This window comes from Zonotrichia albicollis, chromosome 5 (genome assembly GCF_047830755.1).
Source record: "Zonotrichia albicollis isolate bZonAlb1 chromosome 5, bZonAlb1.hap1, whole genome shotgun sequence".
Classification (NCBI taxonomy): Eukaryota; Metazoa; Chordata; class Aves; order Passeriformes; family Passerellidae; genus Zonotrichia; species Zonotrichia albicollis.
This window is the reverse complement of record NC_133823.1, coordinates 50,455,498-50,474,745: the sequence shown is the minus strand read 5'-3', so window position 1 is coordinate 50,474,745 and position 19,248 is coordinate 50,455,498. Positions and strand designations below refer to the sequence as shown.

Sequence of the window (19,248 nt, the reverse complement as noted above, 5' to 3'; positions counted from 1 at the left end):
AATGTGGATTTGTCTTTTGGCATATGAAATTCCTGAATTTTTCACTAAATGAGCACATAATTGTTATTGTGGTATTTGGAGGAAGGAAGGCACGGGATTGTTGTCCTGTTACTTTGGTTTGTTGTTTTTTTAGGTTATGATATCCTTAGTCATTGGGGAATTCAAGCAGTAAAATATTACAAAAATTATATTTTCTGTTCTGTTGCTCTCTTCTTCTCTAGAAACACCAACCACCTCTCCTGAACCTCTGAAAGGAATATTTTTTGTACTACCATTTCCTTAGTTCTCTATCTGTGCTGATAGACAGGGAAGACAAAACAAAACATTTTCACTTTTATTTTCATTACGCAGAATCATGAGAGACAGTAGGAGTTTTAGCTGGCAAAGCACAGCACAAGTAGATAGCAGGAAGAGAAAAATAATGTGTGTTTGGTCAGCAACCAGTCTTAGCTTTTTCCATAGTAAATCTTATTTTTTTCCATAGGAAGGGAATAGCTTTGACTAAGTTTGTATGTTCTAACTTCAATTCAGAATGCATTTTAATTGTATATATTCTGTTTAGGGGCCTTGGTTATTTTGGTTTAGTTTCTTTGTAATGTGAGGAGCTTTGTTTTTCTCCTGCCTGCAGCTGGACTTCCAGCAGTCTGTGTTTGTAGCAGAGCCCTCTGCTATAGTGAAAGTGGAAGTTCTTTGGTACAGAGTGAAAATGAAAACGGAAATACCAGATATCTGCAGCTTAAGCTGTTCAATATGTACTTCCTAGTAACATTATACAGAAAAGAGCATTTACTGTCTTCACTTGTCTTAATGGTTCATACTTTTTTTGTCCAGTCTTAAATTCTTACAGTGTTGTGGAGACTTGAGAACTTCACCAGTTCTCAACATTGTCTAATCCCTTTGTGACAATCAGCAGACTTTTTTTTATGATTTCTATAGCTTTTTAAGTTTATATAGTGAGGTAGTAGTTCTTTGATGCTAAAGGTAATTTTCAATAATTTTGAAGGGTTATAATTCCTTGCATATGTGTGCACAAGAGCATATACACACAAAATAGCTGAAATACACCCAGAACACCACTGTGTACTTTTAAAAGGGATAAAGTAATCTCAATCTGGCACCATCTAATAAGCCTTCCAGGTGTTTTTTAAAAATCTACCTTTCTCCCTTTTTTTCTAAGCACTCATCATGATGTTTTCATAGCAGAGTCGACAAACAAACCTAAAGCTCTCTATGCAGTAAAGATGCTGTCCTTAAATGAGTTTGGTTCTGGTAATTTAAAGATACTTTTAAACTTTGAAATGACCTATTATTCATGGTGTGTTCTTGTCTCATCATATTCAAGCGGATTAGAACTAAATGGAAGTTGATTGGATTTTTTTGAGCAAATGTAGCCAAACTTAATTAAATACTAGTGTTTTCTGTGGCCAAGCCACTTATTTGGGCTGGTAGAATGCTGACAGCAGTGTTGTGAATTCTTGTCAATCTGCCTGTCACTCATTGCCTGTGAAAGTGCTGAGGGAATGACAAACAAATCTGTCATATGTAAAGGAAAGAGGAAAAGCATGTTAAATTTTTGTTTTATTTTTCAGTTCTTCTCAGCCTACTGCAGCTGATGGCCCAGATGAGTTTTTGAGGATGCTGCTTCTCCTCTAGTCATAATTTCTCAAAGGGAAACTCAGTTGCTGTAAAGGACTTCCTTAATTTTCACATTCCACATCCTCCTGGACAAAATAAACTTGAAGTCCATCTAGCTGCCTTTCCAAGCAATTGTTTCATTGCTGCAGAAAGTCAGGACATTCAGTGTCTGCCATCCTGAGTAGTGCAAAGCCTGTGGAATGGTTTGTGTATCCAGTGTTAGGATTAGTCTCTGTGGGAGTCATCACCTCCACCTCAGCACTGCCCATCTTTGTAAATTCTCTGCAGTCTCCTGTTTGAAAGAGGAACAAAATCCTCAAATTCCTTAAAGTAGAAAAGTACTCTGATCCCAAGCTGTCTCCTTCTGATGTTTAGTGTAGCTGGTTTAAAGTTTGGGGCTGGGGTGACTGAGGGGGGAGCTCCTCAGGCTGCAGAGCTTGCCTGTAACTAAGGATGGAAAGCTCAAGGAAGTTCTGCAATTAAATGGTTTTAATTCTGGCAAAACTGCAGTTAAAGGTAATGGGATGGGGCGTATGCAGGGCACTCTGGACTTACTTAGCAGTGGCAGAACCAGAGAGTGTTTTGTGCTCCTCTGCAGCACAGGGAGGCTGCTGACATTAATGGATAGGAGATCTAATTACAAATGAGAACAATTTCAAGAACAAAGAAGTTATGAAAAAGACACAAAGGAGCCAAAATTTGAGAGGAAGGTATTTTAAAATAGTTTGATTTTGTGTGATCTTCCCTTTTTTTACAGATGTGTTGTGAACCAGGAATTTCCCATCTTAATTTGTTTGCTTAAATATCATTGCAGGAAGAATTGGTCAGGTCTGGCAGGAGATGTTCCCTGCATTCTTCTTCTCTTCTTCCCTGCACTCTCACAGCCCACAGGACTGTGCTTCTGTTCTAGTCCTGCCTCTCCATCTTCGTGAGTGCACAGATGCCCTGTGCTGTCTGACCACATATTGTTAGGAGTTCAGACTTCCCTAAACAACAATTTCTGTTTCCTTTGGGAGGAAAAATAAACTGCAAGCTGAATTGCTTTTCTTCTATACCATTTTGTAACTTGACAGTGATCTCCTATTCTTTAAAAATGCAGAGAATACAAGTGTCTTATAAAGGAGCTTCAGTCCTCAGTGTATGAGAAGAGAGGGGATTGGGTGGCAAATTTGTTTAGAAATTAATTTTTTCACCCTTGTATTAATAATTAAAATAACCCTACCTGGATACTGAAGTAAAATCTATACATATGACTGTGAAATCTGTACGTGTGACTGCATTTGGTTTGCAAAAATGTTTCTGAGAAGGAGTATTGAATAAACTGTTGGTGTCCTACAGCTGCATGTCCAAAGTGCATGCCAGGAATTGCACCTCATTGTTTACTGTTGGGATACCTATGGAATACATCAGAGCAATTCCCAGAATGAGAAAATCAAACTAAACCAGAATGGTGTGGGAAGGTAAGATGGAAGTGAGCAAGTGGTGATGTTTTCTGTAAACTTCTTAAAAATCTAATATGACAGCTCCATGGATATCGAATGCTGTGCTGTATTTTGCCATTCTGTTAAAGTATGAATGTTTTATCAATAGAAAAAAACCTAATTACGTCAAACCCACCACAGATAAACCTTGCAGGTTTTATCAGAGCCTGTCATTTTTTTTATCAGGATCTAGTATAGTAAAAGTATTCTGGGCTTTTCTAAAATTTTGTGAAGTGCTTGTAGACACATTGGAATGTGGTATTCTCCCCTGTACTGCCACCCCTTTTATGTTATGCTGCAGTTAGAAGCACTGCTAGAGCCTTTTCATTATTCCAGCCAGCTCCCTCTCAGACTAGAGTCATAAATCTTTGTAGCTTAGTTGCACTTTCTGAAGAATACAGGGAGTCATAAATTAAAAATGAGTTTCAGACTCCTGAGTAACTTTCACATTTCTGAAAAGTTGATTCATTGAAAAAAAATTCCATCCTTCCTACCTCTTCAGCTGAATTGCTGAAGTTGGTTTGTTGTGTCAGGATTAATGTTTTTCCAGACCTGCCCCTGACATATGGGCTTCTTAAGTTTTGGCTTTTAAGCATAACTTTTCACATCATTGTTAACTGCTAGAAAGAGCATTTGATTTTTCACATCTGCTTGGAATCTCTTAGGTCTGTTGAGAGTGCTGGACTTGAGGCAAGCTCACAGAAGGGGTTTTCTGACAGTCTTAGAGAATCCTCAGAGAGCCAAAAACCTTGAGACATGGGAATGTAGCTCCAGCTGGAGTCACATGAACCAAGTCTGAATTCACCAGAAAAGCTGAATCACTGGATGAGTAATTGTCCCTAGCAATCAGAGGACTTGGCTTCATGTACGTTTACCAAGCAGAGTTTTAAAAGCTTTGAGAAACTGATTTCTAAGTACATTGAGTTTTAGGGGATTTGACTGGATGTACCTCTCCATGTTTGAGTTGCAAATAAATCTCTATGCAGTTGCAGCACATCAGAGATTTTAGTTGTTTGTGTTTAGAATATAATGTGTTATTATTTATGGGAGTATTTGCTGGATTTGAAAATAGGTACAAGGTAAAGTGACTTACTCTGATTCAGCATAATGCTCCAAGTACTGGTTTATAAATTCTAGATTTTTGCTCTCTTAAGTGTCTTCTTTCTTTCCTCTTGCCTCTTCTAATTAATTTTAACTGCCTTCTGAATGATGAGCTGGTATTATACAAGATGAATGATAAATGTTGCATATAAATTTAGTACTAGAAAATTAAAAAGGAGATTCAAAATACGTGATTTAATAAAATACGTGATAGGTTTGTAATGAGATACCTTCTGTGCTTTTTTCCAGAGTTAATGCTTACCTAGATAAAGGTGCACTCTATTTATATCAAATATAACAAATGAATCCAAAGAGACAAAATGCAGCTAACTCTGTGAAATGGTTTTAGTTGGTGAATAATGTCTGTGTTGCTGAACTTTATTATGTAGTAAAAATGTGTCTGTCATAGGAGAACATGAAACACCCTTGTAGCTAAATCTATCCCTTGAAGTGGAAATAGTTCTGTAATTGTTTTCCAATAGCTAAAATAGCTTTACAGCATCAATGGAGCACTCACAAATGTCTACTGTTAGAACTGGAACAGAAAAAAATCTCACAAAAGTATGTGGGGAATGGTTCATGTTACAAGTTCTCAGTATGTGAAAAAAGAGCTGAAAGATGGAGGGCTTAGGGTTTAAAACTGGTTATTTCTGTAGTTTCTATTCAGACATAAAGACAATATTTCAGTCTGTTCTAGTCTGGGGGGTTTGTTTGGTTTTGGTTTTTTGAGTTTTTTTTTTTTTAATCTAATAGTACATTTGTGTGTATAGCACTTAACTTGATTAATAATATTAAGTACAGAGGGAGGTTGACTTTTCCACATCTTCATCCAGTGCTTAGGTAATGTATTTGAAATCAAATTAAGCCTTCCTGATGGTCTCTCAGAAGTTATTTGAAAAGACAAAGGCAAACCACAGCTTACTTGCCAATATTTCTAATTAAAAACAAAACTGTAATTGGAATGTGGATTTTTTTCACTTTTAGAAAACAAAAGCTATGACTTAAACTTTAAGGTTTTCATTACACATGAAATGCAATTATTGTTTACTAGCAAACATGACAGCACTTTTTTTGAACTATTTCTTATTTTCCTCCTTCTATTACCCCTGATGCATATCTGAAAAAAAGATTATCAGTTTGGCTTTTCTTTTTTTCTTTTTAAGGCTCCTGCTAAGAGAGATCAAACTCAGAGTACCATCAAAGAGGAAAAAGTCCATCTGTTGAAGTATAATATAGGAGATCTAGTGTGGTCCAAAGTGTCTGGCTTCCCGTGGTGGCCGTGTATGGTTTCTGCTGATCCTGTTCTCCATGCCTACACTAAACTAAAAGGTATGTCATTCAGATTTCTTCAGGTAAACAAAATTATTGCTTTGGAAAAATTCTGTTCTTCGTCTATGCGGTTAATCAGCAACTTGTCAGCAGGAATGTTAAAATCATGTAAATACTATTCTTGAGTATATAGCAGTGTGTCTTTTAACTCAAGTGTTATCTGAAAGATACCAAAATTGTGAGCTGTCAAACTGTTTGGAGTCTTCTTAAAAAAAGAAAAAAAATAAACCTAAGAGTGTTTTCATTGTTTCTGTGGAGAAGCTTGGTAAATTGATACAGGCTAAAAATTTTATTAAAGCTGATGGGAATTAAATATTCCTGATGATTGTGATTTACTAAAAGCAATCTATAATTCAGGCAGCTAAATTTTCTCTGATTCATAGAGTCAGTACTGATATCTACATACAATATTAGTTGATTTAAAATGCAGGAACTGCCAAGTATTAATGAAATTTTTAGGAATGAATCTGTACAATTTCTTAATCTCATTTGCACCTTTGTTCTCTGTCCTGATACCTGAAACTTTTGAGGCTTTAGTAGCAATAAATATTTAGACTACGCATTAAGAAAGAGTTGGAAAGGCTGAAAGCAGTGAAGCATTGGGATGGATTGCCTAGATAAATGGTCTGATCTCATTCATAGGAGGGTTTTAAGTACAAATTGGATTAATATCTCTAGGATTATAGCTATATTCAAAATTGGTAGTAAACTAAATGGCTTCTTGAGAACTTTTTCAAGCATTCTGAATACAGTTGTTGGAATGTTACTATAGACTCGTCAGACAAATTTTCCTTGTTGCAGTCTTTCAGAGTTTGGATCAGGCAGTCCCTGTCATTTTTAGTCTTTGGATTATTAGGTCTAATATGACATAAAGAGATGGATTTTGAGAGTAGTAGAGCTGTGTATTTGTTCCTAACAATTGCTCTGTTCCTTGAAAGGAGCAGGGTTTATGTTCATTATCTAGAATCTTCATGGTGCATCTTTATCAGAAACTATAGAAACAGATCCAGGAAAACCCAATGTCTGAATGCAGCCTGTGGAGCACGAACAGAAAGAAGGGCTCACATACTTTGCAATGTTAATTTCCCTTATTATGGGAGAGATGGTCATTTCTCATATTTGCTCTGGAGTGGGTTTGGGCCTGCCTTTTCCTTGAAGAGTTTAGTCAGTGTCTGACCAGCCATCCTGACTAATAAATGCATTCTGATGTATGTATTTTATTAGTAGGTATTTTCAGTCTTACCTTCCACCTACTCTTTATTATTTAGGCACTATCAAAAGTCTCTTCTTGCAAGAAATAAAAAGGTCTTTTGTCAGTGAATTGTAGAAATACTGAGCTATGTCTCTGTATTTTTCATTTCTAGGCGTAGGATCAAGTGTTTATAAGCAGTCTGAATTTCTGGATGTTGCCCCTTGATTTGATCATTCCAGCTGATTAGGCTTAATAAAAATTAATAACTTTCAACTTGTGGGAAGTACATTTTTGTGTAAAAAAGTCTGTGTGAGTCTGGCTAAAGCCCCATCTCACTGAATATCCTGTCTCTGGCTGTGTTCAACCACAGATGCTCAGATACAGAGAAGCACCAGGGAAGAGGTGGGCTCCCAGAACACTCTCCCAAACTGCCAACAATTAGTTGCTTCAGGATTCTGTGGGCCAAAAATTAAGTTTCCGTATGTAACAATCGTTAATGAATATCAGAAAATCAGGCAACCCCGACGATGGGGAGAAATGATGCATCTGACTCCATTGATATCAGAAGGCTAATGAATTACTTTATTATACTATACTATTCTATACTATATTACACTACATCTAAATTGAAACTACACAAGCACTCAACCCAACAAAACTGCCCAGAATCTTGTGACTGTCAGCCCAGAGTCCTGACACACAAACATGGGTTCCATTGGTCAATGAATCAAAACACTCACATCAGAATCCATTTACCAATTCCCTTCAGGTAAACAGTCTTCCACAATGCATTCCACTTGTTCCAAAACACAGGAGCAGTAAATGAGATAAGAATTGTTTTTTCTTTCTCTGAGGTGCAGAGAATGTGAATCCCAGAAAATCCTTGGGAAGTTGTGCCTTGCATTTCTCTGTGAAGAGAAATGCGGCCACAAATGAATGTCATTATTTTATCCAGGAGCATTGGTACAAATTCAACTCTCAGAGGGTACCTGAACATTCACCACTAGGTTTGTGACTCTAGTGGCAGGAACTATTACTTAGTCTCCTTAATTAGGCAGTTACAGCTGTGCAGCATTACAGTGCAAAAGGAGCACAGCGCCTGCCTGCTTGGCAAGTGGGCTCTTGGCAGATCTTTACAGGAGGTTGGAATCCTAGGCTGTGGCTTCTCTGTATGCAGCCAGGGCATCCTGGTAAAATAGACAGATTAAGTCATAAGAGCTCTGTAGTCACTACTTAAACATTTTCTTGATGAGCACAAAGTTATTGCAAGACAGTTTTTCCTGACTAGGCAGCTCTGGAACATATGTTAGATTACTGATTGGATGTGTGATGGTTACAATCCCAAGACTTTTCCTCTGCCCTTTCTCTAGATTCTCATATCTGATCTCAGATGAGTCATTACAGTTCTTGTAGTACTCATAGATGTTTTTATATATAGTGTAAGTTCGTAATTGTTATAAAACATTACATGTATATATTAAAATTTTTGCCCATACCATTATTACCCCTCCAGATGCCATATTTTACAAGATTAATCCCCTATTAAAATAATCACCATTATTGGCTGAATCACCATGAAAAGAAAGTTCTTTCTAACTCTAGAAACCCCAAAAATAAAGTATGAAGCAATCAATTAGATCTATTTGGTGTCTAAGCCTGAAGACATGCAGTGTATGAATAATGGAATTCCAAATGGAATCTAGACGTAGTTTGAAGTCACCTGTAACAGAATTGTGGCTGTTATTGGTACCTAGTGGGTGTCCATCCTTCCTGAGTTTGTCTGCTGTCTAGTCTATGTGTAGGACAAACTGGTGTGGTGACACTGGAGGAACCACAGGTACTGCAGGGAGCATATTTGATCCAGCAGGATTGAATTTGCAAACACAGAAGTGCAGCTTAAAACCTTTTCTATTTTTAAACAAGACCATCATTTGAACACTTAGCAAACTTACAAGTTCTAATGAACAAGGTGTTAGAGGACATCTTAAGTGTGATCTCTTACCTCTGCCTTTTAGAAATTCATTGTTAACTTAGAACCCTTTGATGAGTTTTGTAAGTGGTATCTTCCCCATTTTCTGTAGAATAGCTGAGACCTTGGGAAGGCAAAGGTTGTATGCCTGTATCATACCACAGTGAGACAATGTTCCTCCTGTTTTTCTAGGGGAAAAAGGAAAATATTTTTAGTTTTAGAAGAAAAAAATGCTTCTTATTTAGATGTCAAAATTGTATTTTTATCCCTCCAGTCTCCCTTCCGCCAGCCAAATCCTTTATTGATTTCTTTGTTTCCTGAAAATTCTTGATTATTATGAAGTTGTGATTGCAAGGGTTAAAAACGGATTAAATACGTGTCTCTGTTTAAGAATACAAAAAGATAAATTTTAGGAGACTTAGGGAGGAGGCTGAGTGCACAGGCTCTCCAAGCTGTGGAACTTTCTCAGTGTTCCTTGGGAATTAAATGCTGAATTCATTTTCAGAAACACCCAGACCTACATGTAAAGTTAATATACGTGGAAAACTGACAGGTGATTGTAACCTCAAGTTAATTTAGCCAAGCATGTTCTTGCTGGGAATTAAACTCTTGAGCTTTTGGGTCAGACTTCATACATTATCTTTCAGAGACTTTCAGACTGGTTTAAGTGTGTTTTTGAAAGGTTATCCAGTTTTATTGTGCTTTTGTTATGGCAACTGTAGCAGCTTACAGACTTCAAGTCTGCAGGGGCTTACCAGAGTCTAGATCTTAAATACATGTGTTTTTTTTTTTTTTAATTTTCAGGACAGAAGAAGAGTTTTCGTCAATATCACGTTCAGTTTTTTGGAGATGCCCCAGAGCGAGCCTGGATATTTGAGAAGAGCCTGGTGCCCTTCAAAGAAAAAGACCAGTTTGAACAATTATGCCAAGAGAGTGCAAGACAAGCCCTCACTAAAGCAGAGAAAATAAAGGTAAGAAGTTCCCAAATCAGGCAAGATTTGGAGCTTTTTATTTTAGCATTACAGAGATGTATGGATATAAATAGGTATTATAAAAAGCTTAAAGACAGCTTGTTTTACAGGAGTCTTACATTTCATTTATAGATGCAAAGGATGGGGTGATTTACCACTGTTTGTTACTCAGTAAACATCAGTACTCTTCTGCTTTGTCATGGATTTCCCTGTGGTGTCAGTTGTATCCAGTACAGCTTCATTTGAACTCTGAATCACAGACCTGCATGACAATTATTTCCCACTTTTTGTTACTCACTAAACATCAGGACTCTTCTGCTTTGTCATGGATTCATCTGTGGTATCGGTATTATTAAATACAGCTCCATTTGAGCTCTGAATTCCAGACCTGCATGATAATTGGTCTCTTGGGGTTGTTTGATGTCAATGTCAGCATTTTGCAGTCGCAGGTGGGCAGATGGCTCACAGGCTGTCTCGTGTTGCAGATGCTGAAGCCGGTGTCGGGGAAGCTGCGGCCGCAGTGGGAGATGGGTGTGCAGCAGGCCAGTGAAGCTGTGGCCATGACAGTGGAGGAGCGCAAGGCCAAGTACACCTTCATCTATGTCAGGGACAGACCCCACCTCAACCCTCGAGTGGCAAAGGAGGTTGGCATTGCTGTGGAACCCTTGGAGGAGATGGATGAGTCGTCCTACTCACATGAAGAAACCACTCCAAATCTGAAGTCAATGAAGGAGTCTGGCATTCCTAGCAAGAGGAGGAGAAGGACATCAAAACTCTCTGCTGCTGATGATATGCAGGAGAGCAGTCAGTTGGAGGATAAGAATACTACTCCTCAAAAGTCATCTGAACAGGCAGAATCCAAAAGAGGGATAGGCTCCCCTCTCAATAGAAAGAAAACTCCAGCGTCTACTCCACGAAGCAGAAAGGGCGATGCAGTATCTCAGTTTTTGGTCTTTTGTCAGAAGTACAGAGATGAGGTTAGTCTCTTTCAGCTGTTATTATTGTTGATTGCCTCTTCTCATTTCTGTACTTGAAGAAACTACTTTACTTTAGTAAACAAAAATCAGTTATTACTGCACAATCTATATATTCTGGGTTTGACAGTGCCTGCATCAAATCTTATTCTAGACAGAAATAGAGAAAGAAGGGAATGTAAGTGAGCAATATAAACAAAATGGTGATAACTGCTTTTGTATTTCAAGCAAAAGTTGTGTTAGTATCTTCCCACATAAACCAGTAGTCCTTTGTATCAGCCATATTTTGTCTTTAGTGTATGTACAATACAATACATATGCATACATATATGCTCAGACAACGGTAACAAAGATTATGCTGTTCATGGCAATCTGCTTGTAGACAACTTTTACATTCTTTCTGAGGATATGGCTCAGTTGATTCTGTGTGTTCCCTTATCTTTGAACACTTCAAAACTTAATTTACTTACCTGAAACCTTTTGCTGAGCTTCAAAAGAAGCTGCTTACCAAAGCTTGTAAAAATCACTGTCAGTGTGTGCAATCTTCTGGGACAGAAACTAGGTCCTCTTGAGGCACTTACACTCCAATACAAGGTAGAATAAATAAAACAGTATGTTATTATCAGTTTGTTTTAGGAAGACTTAAAAGTGTAAAAAAAAAGCACTACTGCTGGTGTAGCTCATTACTTTTCAAACAGGACTTAGCATTACTTTGAATCAGGATTTTTCTTCCTTTCAGTCTTTTAGTCCATTTATAGTACTGTTCCATGATCTGAAGCTAGTGTGTGTTTTCTTGTACTATTACATATTGTTCACAGAAGGATCAAGAAGTTAGTGAGGACTTTGTCATACTCTTTAGCTACTGAATGGTTGACTTCATTGTAGCATACTTGTATTAGAAAAGAATTAATAGATGTAAACTTTATAAAGGAATATTGGAAAGCAGATTCTGTTGGATGGAAGTCAATTAGTTGTGGTTCAACTTGGGATCTTATTAGATCATTGAAATTTAAGGTAATATTGAGAATGAAAATGAGCACAATATTACATAAACCTTTTTAGTGGCTTTGGTTGAGTTGAGAAGAGCATTGGCATTGCAGTTTGCTGGCTCTGGAAAGGAAGTGGTCTTGTAGCCAGACAATTAAATACAGATTTTGACATACTAATTATGAAAAGCTGTATGGGTAAATCATCTGTCTCATGTTGGAGACACATGAGTTCTATTCCCAGTTCTTGTGTAAGTGACATTGCAAGAGGGAATCACCTTGGCCTTCAGTGTACATAGCAAGAAGTCTTTTGCAATATTGAGGGACATACAGTTGCTTCTCTGGAAGAAATGAGATTATGATGACTGGCTTTATGGACTCTTAGCCAAACACACCTTGCAGAGAAGAGATGTGCTGAGTCTCTGGTATTTCTATTTTCTGTGCCAGTTATCGCACTTTGTTCCCTGCTGTTGTTATACTGTAATTTTCAAATTAATAGATGGAAAATATGAAGACTATTAGAATATGTAAAATTGAGGAAATACATGTTCTTCAGTGTCATTTCAGGAAATTGAAAAATTTTCTTAAACTTGAAATTCTCACTGATCATAGTGGCTAATGTTGCACAAAGTTAAAGTAGAAGGAAATAAGTTTAAAAATATTATGTATTTTTAGAGAGAGGGCATCCTACCATTTCTGCCTAGAATACCTTTTAATGAGATCTGTCATGAAAACCCAAATCTGCCTGAATGTGTGATCCATTCTAACAGGTACAGAAACACTTCTGTGGGTAGAACAGAACTAGGTTGTGAAAGATGCAGATACCTCTGACTGATCATCAGAACCTGTCTTCCCTTTGTCATGATTGGAATTTGACTGGCAAAGTGAGAAAACACCAACTTAGATATTTATGCTTTTTGCCTTTCACGTTGCTTTTAAACTGGCAGGTTCATGCCATTGGTGGAAGGTGGAGATTCTAACCTGAGATTTGGAATGTCCCCTGCTGTTTAGGCTTATCTGGTTCAACTTGCATGACTTGCACCAAGAGTTTGTTTTGCTGTGTTGTAGATGTTCTGATGCTTTAGAAAGAGTGATGATGTTGGCTAAAACACAAACCTGGTTTTGAGCTGCTTGAACTGGTGGCATTGGAGAGTTTAGTGTATGACTTTCTTAGTATTTGCATGTAGAAACTGAGAAAAAAGGAGCATTACAGACCCCGAAGAGGCTCTCTGTCCCCAGTCTTGGGGAGGGATGGAAGTGAAAGGGATGGCTGAGGACTCCTCTTGTGGGGCCTCTAATAATACCAAGCTGTCTTAAAAGTGGAGCCATTTCTGCTGTGTCTTGCTTGGAGTCTGGCTTTGTGGGGTAGTGAGATTCATATATGGGTTTGATTTTATTATTATTTAACTGCTGGAGAATGTTTTTAATGATTTAAGAGACACACTTCCCACATCCCTGAGGGAGGTGCTGAAAGCTTGGAGCACTTTTGTGGTTGTAGTGGTGCATTAAGTATTTTGTGCTGTTACCAAAGGAGTAAAGATGTGTTTTGTACTATTGTATTGTGTGCTTCCCCTGTGAAAAATACAAGGCTAGTAAGCATAGCAGGGAAGTGTCTCACTGGAGATAAAGGTGGCATTCAAGTGCGAGGCAGAGAGCTATGCTGTTTACATCAATTGATTTGAGCCTTGAGTCTCTTGCGAGGAAAATTAAGGAATAATTTCACTAACATGGAGACTTTGGAGAAGACTACGGAACTTTTTCTTTGCAGGCCTTATTTATAAGGGTCCCTTCACCATTCTCAGTGTCTTTTCCTTGTCATTTCACAGTGCTGCTAGTCAGCTGAAAGTTATTCTTATTTTGTTGAGACTGGAGGTAATGTTACTGTGTATCTCATTTCTCCGAATAAGTCTAGTTATTTCTTGGAGAATTAAGATTGAGCACAATGACCTGTACATTTGTGACAGCAGTCAAAATTGATGCTAATTTTGTGTTCTGAAGAAGTGAGATTTGTGGAAGGGGTATCTTGTGGGTTTATGTTCCTCCCTTTCAGTAATGTGAATCCAGTTGCTGGATTTTAATCTAAATTGAGTAGAGGCTTTCAAAGGTAGTTGTACTCCTCAAGCCTTATGCAGATGGATTATGCCAGGTAGAAACAAGGCAATTCTACTAAGAGAAAAATTATTGCATGGATTTCCATATTAGACACTGACCAATGGAAGGAAGGTACTGCAGCTATTTTAATACTTGGAAAAGCAAGAGTCACACTTGCATCCTGTTTGGTAACAGGAAATGTAGTTGTAAGACCATTAATTCTAAGAAATTAAGTTTACTCATTTCACCTTACCAGAAAATTTGTATTTCTGTTCTGTTGAATGGTGTTACTCTTTGAACAATTGGCTTTCTTGACTTAGTTTTTCATTTGCTCTGTGTTTTTGGGGTGTCAGTTACATCACTCATTTTGGAGAATGTTGGGTAATGAGATGAGAATAATTGTTTTTAAACTTGCTGTTTCATTTCTGCACAAGCATAGAGTTTTTTTACTTGGATGATTAATCAAATCTGATATTCCTTAAGGAGAAGTAGGAGTATACTGAAGGAGTTTGGAAGGACTTTTTTTCCTTTTTTTTTAGTATTGGTGTTTTGGTTTTTTGTTTTTTGGTGGGTTTTTTTTTTTTTGAGTATACTTCTGGAAACTCTATTAAACTCCCTGTTGATTGATATCATGTGCCCTGCTTATAGCATTAAAAAAGATGCATAGCTAAGGTTCATATGCATAAAAAAAAAAGATGAATCAATACAGGGAAATTGCATCAGATGCTAACTTATGTAAATCTCTCTGCTGAGTTAGGTGTACCGAGTTCTATGATTAATGAGTTTTGCTCTGAATTGATGGATTTCTTTCTAGGCAAACATATATTCCAGTATTGCTTGCCTGTCATTTATGGATCTATATTTAAACTTCATTGAGAAACAATACCCTTTTTTTTTTTAATGACCACAAGACAAGATTTATACTTACTCCACTTCAGTTTTTGAATGGCAAAAGGCAAATAGATACTTCCAAAATTAGTCTTAATATTTCTGAATAAGCTAGTTAATTTTTTCTTAAAAGACAGACAGAGAAGTGGTTATTTAAAGCAAAACTGGATACAGTAGGCTTTATTCTAGTTCTGTCTACAGCAGAAATATTGGCTGTTGTTTGTATCCAGTTTTCCAAAGTTGGAAGTGTGTACACCATTCTTTCCAATGGCCACTTTTTTTTTAATTCAACCCTATTTCTGCATGTATAGGTGGTTGCTGAACATCCAGATGCTTCAAGTGAGGAGATTGAAGAGCTGCTCGAATCGCAGTGGAACATGCTTAGTGAAAAACAGAAAGCTCGCTATAACACAAAGTTTGCCATAGTGACCTCTCCCAAATCTGAAGAAGACTCTGGTAAACGTAAAACTGTGCTAGTGTACTCTAACTAAATTTGATATACATAGTGGCATTAAACTAAGCACATATTTGAGACCCTGTAGGGAAAACAGCTTTCACTGTTTTCCAGTTTTAATTCTTGGTGTTTGTGCCAATAGCAAAGGAATGCCAATGGTTACAATAAACGCAACCCATGAAGTCTACATTTCTTGCTCATTGTTCTGAAAAGTTGTTATATGTAAACCTTCTGCTGTTTAGACATTGCTGATTTCTCATTCTTCTTCTGCCCATAAGCAGCTGCCATTGCATCCACTGCTTGTTACAAGTGGATGGTGGGAAGGAAAGGTGAAGTGTTAACTGCTAGTAAAATTCGAGATGTTGTTTTTATAGAACAGTTAGAAACGGTTTAAAAATTTAATCAGTGCTACACCTTTTCTTCATATATGCCTAAAGTGTATTACTTCACATCATCATCAACTCAGGAAGAACTATTCCAGACTTTATTCTGTACCCTTCAGCCATTTGGCATTTTATTGTGCTACTCAAAGTTTTTAGGACTTTGTGCAAGTTTGCAAATACTTTATTTTTTTCTCCTTGTATTTTTGTTGCTTTTTTCTGGTGTTTGTTTTTGACGAACAGTCTCGATTGTTTTCCAAAATATTTGAGGGGGTTTGGAGTTGCTTATTTGAGAAAGGAGGAGGAAGAAGATAGTTTGCCATTTGCATGAGCTTTATCAAATTTAACTAGCTATCATTTTTCAAATTTAAATAGCTTTACAGCATTGTAAGAAGACTTATATGGAAGTATTAGAAGCCAACAGGTGCTGCTTTGGGCAATGACAAGAATGAGAGGGAGTGTTTGAAAGTTTGTGAGACTTGGAAAAATTTGTATAAAAATGGCAGTCAGTTTTGTTAACTATGTGTGTGTGTGTGAAATAACATCATTTTGTGGAAAATTGAAAAGTTTTTAACTTAAAATTTTAAGTGTTAAATATTTGGATATCAGTTTAAAAAAAAAACACATTCTGTATCTCTCAAGGTTCATCATTGAAGAATATTGGAGAGGCCAAACGTAAAGTGTTTCAAGACTCACCTAAAAGGAGATCAAGATCCAGAAGTAATTGAAATTTGTGTTCTGTGCAAATAGCTCATCATTATAAGTAGCTGTTGAGTGTATTTTTTTATGTAATCGCCCACGTATCATAATCTCTTTATTTTATCTCAGATGTTGTCTTCCTTGACGTTAGAACTTTAATGGATCCCAAATTAAATATCTTAACACTGTAGTGCTGAATTTTGTTCACCTTCCTCAGTGTCATATTGCAAGAAATGTAATTGAAATTGTACCTGTACCAGGTGTTTCTAGTACATATATTGTGTACATTTATAGTTACCTACAGATGAAAATATGTCAGTTCACTTGTTCCCCATCTCAAATCCTCTTAAACTTGGAAGAATGTTGTGGGATTTCTTTTGCTGGCTTTTTGTAAGTAGCAGGTTCTCCTGGAGCCATTTCAGTCTGCTTTGTGGATTCAGTTGGATCATAGAATATGTCCTAGATTGTTTAGATAAGAACATTAATTTGAAAATTATCCATATTTTCAAGTTGCTCTATTTTTAATATTTACAGACATTTGTTCCCACTGAAATAGAATGCTTGTAGCTGTAGGGCAATTTTCAGTTAACATATTTGTGCCCCTGGAGCTTGCAATTTTCATACTAATAATACTCTGTAGCTTCATAAACTAGAGAGTACTGAAGAGTCTAATTAAGTTGTCATTTCATCTTGATGAAACAGACCACTTCCCAAACCCTCATCTATCTTTTTGAGGTGCAGACAATAGTGGAACCTGTGGCAGGGATATGTAGATTACTCAGTGATCTTTGGTATTTAGCAGCTGCTTGAACTTAACAGTGAACAACCATCTAAATATATAAATAACTTTGTGGTCTAAAATGGCCAATGTGGTTCTGTTCATAGGATTCAAGTTCATAAAGAAAGGGATCTTATGGTCTCATGTAAAATACAATCAGCTTGTTAGAGTCTGGAACTGCCAGGCCAGAAAGAGAATTAATCTGTACAGTTGGTGATATCTTTTCCAGAGGCCCCTTAATAGATGTCACCAGTTAAAGTAGGCTTAAGGAGGGGACTTAGAAAGTAATTTTAGTAGTAAGGCACTGTTACAAAGTGACAGGAGAGTGAAAAGCTGTACAGCTCAATCCTGTGCAGTCTGATGATGTGAAATAAATGTTGGGCAGTAACATTCAGATCTTAAACTAGTGCTTGTATAGGTAGACTCATCTTTGTAAAAGAACTTGAGTATGAAGCAGTTGATTTAGATTCTTTTCTAGACTTAGTCTTTAGCACCAGAAACCAGACCTTAAGCATTAAGAGGTCATCAAACTGTGTAAATGTTTATCCATGTTTTAAAAATAATGACTGAAAGAAAAGTACCTTAAATAACTAGATCAGTTCAAATAATTTCAAAGTGGGTTTTAGATTATTTTTCATGTGAGTTTCCCCCATCCCCCATCCCAAGGTAATTTACATGGAAATAAAAGAAACCAAAAAAAGAGGACAAAGGAGCCTACAGAAGATTTTGAAGTTCAGGAAGCACCTAGGAAAAGACTCAGGATGGATAAACAGAATAATCGGAAGGTAATTATGTCCTTGGTTTGTTGGGGTTGATTTATAGCAGCACCAGTCACATTGCTGTAGTTAAGTTTGTCAGCATTTCCATTTTCAGGATTAAAAAAGAAATGTCCATATATTTTACCAAACTGTTGTCAATATTCAGAGATCCATGTGAGCTTACCACTGGGGGATTTTTCCCTTTGGTTCTGAGGATGGAGGTAGGACAAGTTGCACTTGCTACTTAAACTGTTCCCCGAAGAAATGTGCAGAGGGAGGCATGACCTCTCTGTGGTGTTGTGCGCTGTAGTTCTTTTTCTTTCCTCCTGATTTGGAGTTAGTTTTACCAGAATGTTAAAGAAATATCTTTAGCCAGTAGTTACTTTAGACAAAAGTCAGAAGAGAGGAAAGCAATTAAAGCAAAACAGAAAAGCTACTTTTCACAAACAGGAAGGCTATAGGACACTTTAGAGTGGCATGCTGCCCCTTTTCTTGGGTTAGGAGACTGCAGTAAATTTATATTTCTGCAGTAAAAGTATATTTATCACACAAGTTTCAGGCTCCTTTTCTGCTCAGAATTTCAGTGGTACAGCAAGCAAATGAAACAACCTGATAGAAGGCAGTAGATTTATTTTTTTAATGAGTTGTGGAGGTCTTATTTGTAGGTGTCAGTTTGTTTGGTGGGCTGGTTATTTTGCTAATTCTGTTGATATTGTAGATATTAAGACAACTTGTTGTCTTAGAATTTAATATTAAAATAAGAGAATTTCAGATAGGCTTAATGAGCTGATTAGCAAGGGACAGAGATAATCCTTAATGTTGTTACCTCTGGAGAAAGAAGAGCCAAAACTGGTTTCTGCACTTCTTGCTGGAATGGGTTAGTCATTGCATATTCATGTGACTTTCTAGGAGCAGTTTTTCAAACCTTTTTAAACTTGTATCATTGTTTTGCATATACTATAATACATGAGATGGATGGAATAATGAAGTTTGCTTATTACAATTAATTCCTCCTATAAAGTCCTTTATTTTTCTGTTCTAAAGGTACTTTCTTGTCCCACCAGCATTTGTACCCTACAGTTAGCCTACATTCTCAGAAGTAGGATGAAAGGTGGTTGCAGTTTAGTTCACTCATGAGAGGTTCTGGTGTCTTTGGTGCTGTGACACACATGTGAATATACCACCAGGAAAATAAATAACTGAATGAGGTTATTGATTCCCATAATATTCATAGCACTAATGGCTATGAATAGCACTGACTTTATGATGTGCATTTTAAAAATGTTGTTCTCTCTCTGGTCAGTTTATCGGAACTGTTTACAAGGGGGTTGATGTGTGTAAATATTAGGTGGTTTGGAAACTCTAAATGCATATAGCAGGGTTGTGTTCCACAGAAAGGTCAGATCTGGTTTACAGTTTGTTTCAGGAATTCTCTCTTAGACTTTTTCCTGCCTTCACAATTCCAGCTGTATATGCTGCTGCTTAGTAGAACATTCAGTGAATGACAGGGAAAGTATGTAATGATTCAGAAAAGCAAACACTAACCATACACCTTCTTTCTG

At 37.0% G+C, this 19,248-nt stretch overlaps 1 protein-coding gene across 7 annotated transcripts in view; it reads left to right on the top strand.

Annotated features, from left to right (window-relative positions):
- Nucleotides 1-19,248, top strand: part of NSD2 (nuclear receptor binding SET domain protein 2) — a 107,031-nt gene that overhangs the window by 56,769 nt on the left and 31,014 nt on the right. For all 7 annotated transcript variants that reach the window (XM_074541673.1, XM_014266087.3, XM_074541674.1 and 4 more), the window contains 6 exons: nt 5,381-5,546; nt 9,512-9,678; nt 10,164-10,655; nt 14,929-15,073; nt 16,094-16,171; nt 17,595-17,713. In XM_074541673.1, the coding sequence (XP_074397774.1) occupies nt 5,381-5,546; nt 9,512-9,678; nt 10,164-10,655; nt 14,929-15,073; nt 16,094-16,171; nt 17,595-17,713 (1,167 nt within the window). The remainder of the gene's footprint in view (nt 1-5,380; nt 5,547-9,511; nt 9,679-10,163; nt 10,656-14,928; nt 15,074-16,093; nt 16,172-17,594; nt 17,714-19,248) is intronic.